Source organism: Poecilia reticulata, linkage group LG3 (assembly GCF_000633615.1).
Source record: "Poecilia reticulata strain Guanapo linkage group LG3, Guppy_female_1.0+MT, whole genome shotgun sequence".
In the NCBI taxonomy this organism is placed as follows: domain Eukaryota; kingdom Metazoa; phylum Chordata; class Actinopteri; order Cyprinodontiformes; family Poeciliidae; genus Poecilia; species Poecilia reticulata.
The window spans coordinates 13,814,164-13,818,719 of NC_024333.1; the positions used below are offsets into that span (position 1 = coordinate 13,814,164).

The following is a 4,556-nucleotide window of genomic DNA, read 5'->3' on the forward strand; positions in this document are numbered from 1 at the left end:
CTATCCGACGGACCCTCCTCTCCAGGACCCCTGAATAGACCTTACCAGGGAGGCTTAAGAGTGTGACCCCCCTGTAATTGGAGCACACCCTCCGGTCCCCCTTTTTAAACAGGGGGACCACCACCCCAGTCTGCCAATCCAGGGGAACTGCCCCCGATGTCCATGCAATATTGCAGAGTCGCATGAGCCAACACAACCCTACAACATCCAGAGCCTTAAGGAACTCCGGGCGGATCTCATCCGGTTTAGTTAGTCTTTTTGTCTGAATGTATGTCCAGCTTTCTTTAGAGATTCTAGTTAGGTTATTTCTTTGTTTAGGCCTTCTAGTTACTCTAGCTATACGTTATTTTATTGTTAGATCAGCCTTGTTTATGCTTTGGTTTGTTATAGCGTCCCTCGTGTCTTTTTCTCTTCTAGTTTACCAGGTTTTCTTTAATGTTTCTTTAGTATTAGAAATATTTCCAGCTTCCTTGTGTTTCCTCCCTCACTCTTACCAGTCTACTTTGCAAACGTAAATGGTTGGGTTGGTTAGTTGGTCAAAAAAGTATAATACTTATAAACTTTCAAATGCAGATTTACTGGATATATAAAGTCCACAAAGTCCCACTCTGTAATTTTTTAATATACACACCAAAAATACATAAAACAAACCTCATTCAATAATACCTAATGTAAATTATTTAACTACTATACAAAGGGAAAAAGTGAATTTTATGAATAGTTTGCTATTGAGAAACTTATCAGTTCACTGACAACAGATAAAACAGAAAAAAAATCATTGTGTAACACATTATGTATTTGACTTAAAAACTAGACAAAACTTAAAAACTAAAAACCAGCAAGACATTTCTACAAAACATGACCATCAGTTTAGTATAGAAACTATGATAATGTCTGTTGTATAAAAAAGAATGTACTTTCACAGCACAGCAAGCTTTCAGAGCTATATAGTGATGATTTTGTACAGTAAATGCCAAATAAATAGTTTTTCATTCATTTCCACAATTTGTTTTATAGGCCTTAACAATGCTAGTAAGGCTTACTATCATTCTTTGAACGCTTTAGTTGGACCTTCAGTCTTTTCATACCGATCTGGAAACCGTTCATTGATTGGATGGCCGCTTGTGATGACACTGGGTTATCATAGCTCACAAATCCTGAAGAAGAAGTATAAGGATTAAGGTCAACCAAAAAAAGCACATGTCAGAAGACTTACTGTCCTAAAAATAATAGTTTTACAAAACAATTATTTTTGGAAAATAATAGTGATGCTTGGGTTTTCAGCAGCCAAGCATCACCTACACTTTTCTTCCTATAAGAATTTTGGTACTTTATATCCTACTTTCATGATCACCTTTTAAAATAACACAAAGCTTGAGCAAGAAAATATTTAAGTTTGATTTATCATTTTTGGAATGGTTTTTGGAACCATTCCACAGGGGCCCCCTTATTGCTGGGTTGCAGATACGTGACCTGGATGATGCACAAAATTCAGCAGGCGGTTAGGAAGTGGATTTGTCTGGTTCAAAACTGAGAAAAATGGATCACAATGAGTACATTAATACCCTAAATAGCTGACACAGATTAGGTATTTAAAAAAAATATGGATATACTTAGGATATGATCCATGTTGTCTTGGCAAAAAAGACTTGACATAAAATCTTGAGGATTTACCTGGGATCGAGGAGATAAACATAACTATCTGGTGCAGAAGACCACATTTTATACAACATGCCAGATGAAAACTTTCAAAAGCCTGGAAGCAACCTGAAACAAAATTTATTTTGTTTCAGGTTGGGTTAACAATTTAGGATCAAAAGAAGCATTAAATGGCTGTCAAGTTAGTTCTGTCTGGGTGAGTAGTGACTTGTGCTATAATAACAATGCTATCGCTAATGCAAACGACAACCTAACCCATGTTATTTCTATGTGCTTGGCTCTACTTGTAAAGAATTTGTTTAGCTTTTGTAAGCCCAAATTCATGCTTGAGTTGTATGTTGATGTTGAGTCTTAATGCATTTCTACAATGCAGGTCAACCATTCACAGTAAACTACAGAAACCCCATTAAAAACATGGTTGGTGGCCAGAGAGAATGGGGAAATAGTGACAGTTCACTGTGACTTACATATGTGGACAGTCTTTCTAAACATTCATACGTTTAGAAATCCAGTTTTCTTATCTTTTTTCGGTACATTTTCTAAAATGACATCCCTTGTAACCAACTACCTTCAGAACATGAAAATAACTTTTATTTTTCTCTCTAATAGAACGATTCTAACAACACAAACAAGGTTCCCCCCAGAATGCTTGCTAAGTCTGGTGATTGGGGCACTCGGGCAGTCATTCATCCAGCGGTCCGCCATGTTTTTGAGTTAAAAAATGTTTAAAGTTGGCAGGAAGTTGGAAAATATCACTTGATAATTATCTGTTGTTGGAAGATTAATATCTCAACACCAACTATAAAGTCTTAAAAAATGCAAGCATTTAAAAACATTTAATAAATAAGCAATGCTAAGCCTAGTGGTGCCCAAGTAAAGCCTGGTGGCCCGCCAGACTTCTAATACATTGGAGGGAAACACTGACAGACTTTAGGCATTTGGAAGCTGGGTCAACAGAAGTAAACAGACTGTATTTACTTCCTGACCCCCATCTGCATTGCGTGACATCAGTCATCTGCAACCAGCGATGCTGGATTAATTTTTGAGGTGGGGGGACTATCGGGTGTTTCGTCACCTCTGCTGTGCACTTTGAACGTCACACGAGCACACATTACATTAAGTCAAGTGCCATTGTTAAATTCGTAATTGATTACGTTTCAAAGACAACAGGTGGGTTTTAAGTTGAGATTTAAAGGCACTCAGTGTTTCAGCTGTTTTACAGTTTTCTGGAAGTTTGTTAGAAATTTGTGGTGCATAGAAGCTGAATGCTGCTTCTCCTCGTTTGGTTCTGGTTCTGGGGATGCAGAACCAGAACCAGAACCAGAACCTGAGGAGTCAGGAAAGTTGACACTACAACAGCAGATCTTTAATGTATTGTGGTGCTAAACCGTTCAGTGATTCATAAACTAACAACAGTATTTTAAAGTCTATTCTTTGAGCTACAGGGAGCCAGAGGAGGGACTTTAAAACTGGTGTTATGTCTCTATCTTCCTGGTTTTAGAGAGAACATCAGCAGCAGCTTCTGGATCAGCTGCAGCTGTTTGATTGATTTATTAGTCAGACCTGTGAAGACGCTGTTGCAGTAATCAATGCGGCTAAAGATAAACGCATGGATGAGTTTCTCTAGATCGTGCTGAGAATTCAGTCCTCTAATCCTAGAGATGTCCTTCAGGTGATAGAAGGCCGATTTTGTGACTGTCTTAATGTGGTTCTGAAGGTTCAGGTCAGAGGTCATCACTACTCCCAGGTTTCGGGCTGATCGCTGGTTTTCACTAGTAATAACTGAAGCTGTGCGTTGATTCGGGTTCGCTCCTCTTTAAGTTCTAAAATATTAACTTCAGTTTTGTTTCTGTTCAGCTGGAGAAAGTTTTGGCACATCCACACWTTKATCTGTTCTAAGCATCTATTCAGTGATTGGATGGGTTCAGAGTCACCTGGTGACATCGTGATGTAGAGCTGTGTATCATCCGCATAATTGTGGTAGCAAATCATATGTCCTGTTATAACCTGAGCCAGTGAGAGCATATAAATATTGAAAAGAAGGGGTCCTAGGATTGAACCTAGAGGTACCCCACATGTGACCTTGTCGAGAAAAGTCGAGCTCATCCCACTTCCCCATGCTGGAGATTTTAGTTTAATAGTAATAATAAATAAAATTACCTTAAAATTAATGACACAGGTGACATCAAGACCCAACAATAGAGTCAGACTGTAATAAAATGAATCTGGTTGTGTGTGTTGTTATTGTGTCCTGCAAACTTTGTTTAATTCTACTTTTTTCTATTTAATCATAAAAAATCAAAGTCAGGCAGAAAGAGAGTCATGAAACAGGAAGAGCTGGTTTCCTGAAGAAAAGGGGAAGTTTCTGTCTCGCATCAGGCTAAAAATAGTTCAGACCATTCCTTATTTTAAAGCATTAAAGGTTTTTAAAGAATAAAATCTAAACATTTTGAGAGATTGGATAAAACCCASAGTAAAATACTTAAAATAATGACTTATAATTATGTCAATAATTAATATTGGTTTAACCAGTAGTTGATGTTGGTTTGATTATAAGAATATTTACACTTACTCTCACACTTGTGGAAGTACTTAAAGGTGAAACAAGTAACTGTAACATGGTATCAGATAATTAGAATAATGGGTTATTCTTGGTTTCTTTTCAGAAGTGTCTGTAATAACTCACATTATGATTATAATAAGAGTAACTAATAAGTTATGGCTATTATAACATTATAAATGAATGTTAAAACTAAAAGGTTATAAATGTGATTTTGACATTGAACTTGAAAAGGTGTAAAATGTTGTAACTGTAATTAAAGCTCACTGATGTTGTGTTGAAGGTAGATGGTAGGTGGAAGGACAGGGGAAAATAGGAACTGATAGGAGAACGGAGA

At 37.1% G+C, this 4,556-nt stretch overlaps 1 protein-coding gene across 7 annotated transcripts in view; it reads right to left on the reverse strand.

Annotated features, from left to right (window-relative positions):
- Positions 1 to 636: 636 nt before the first annotated feature.
- celf1 (cugbp, Elav-like family member 1) overlaps positions 637 to 4,556 on the reverse strand; it is a 147,644-nt gene continuing 143,724 nt past the window's right edge. For 3 of the 7 annotated variants that reach the window (XM_008405056.2, XM_008405055.2, XM_017304111.1), the window contains one exon: positions 637 to 1,157. In XM_008405056.2, coding sequence (XP_008403278.1) covers positions 1,030 to 1,157 — 128 coding nt within the window. In that variant the 3' untranslated portion in view covers positions 637 to 1,029. The remainder of the gene's footprint in view (positions 1,158 to 4,556) is intronic. The other 4 variants (XM_008405051.2, XM_008405052.2, XM_008405050.2 and 1 more) reach the window with 2 other exon arrangements.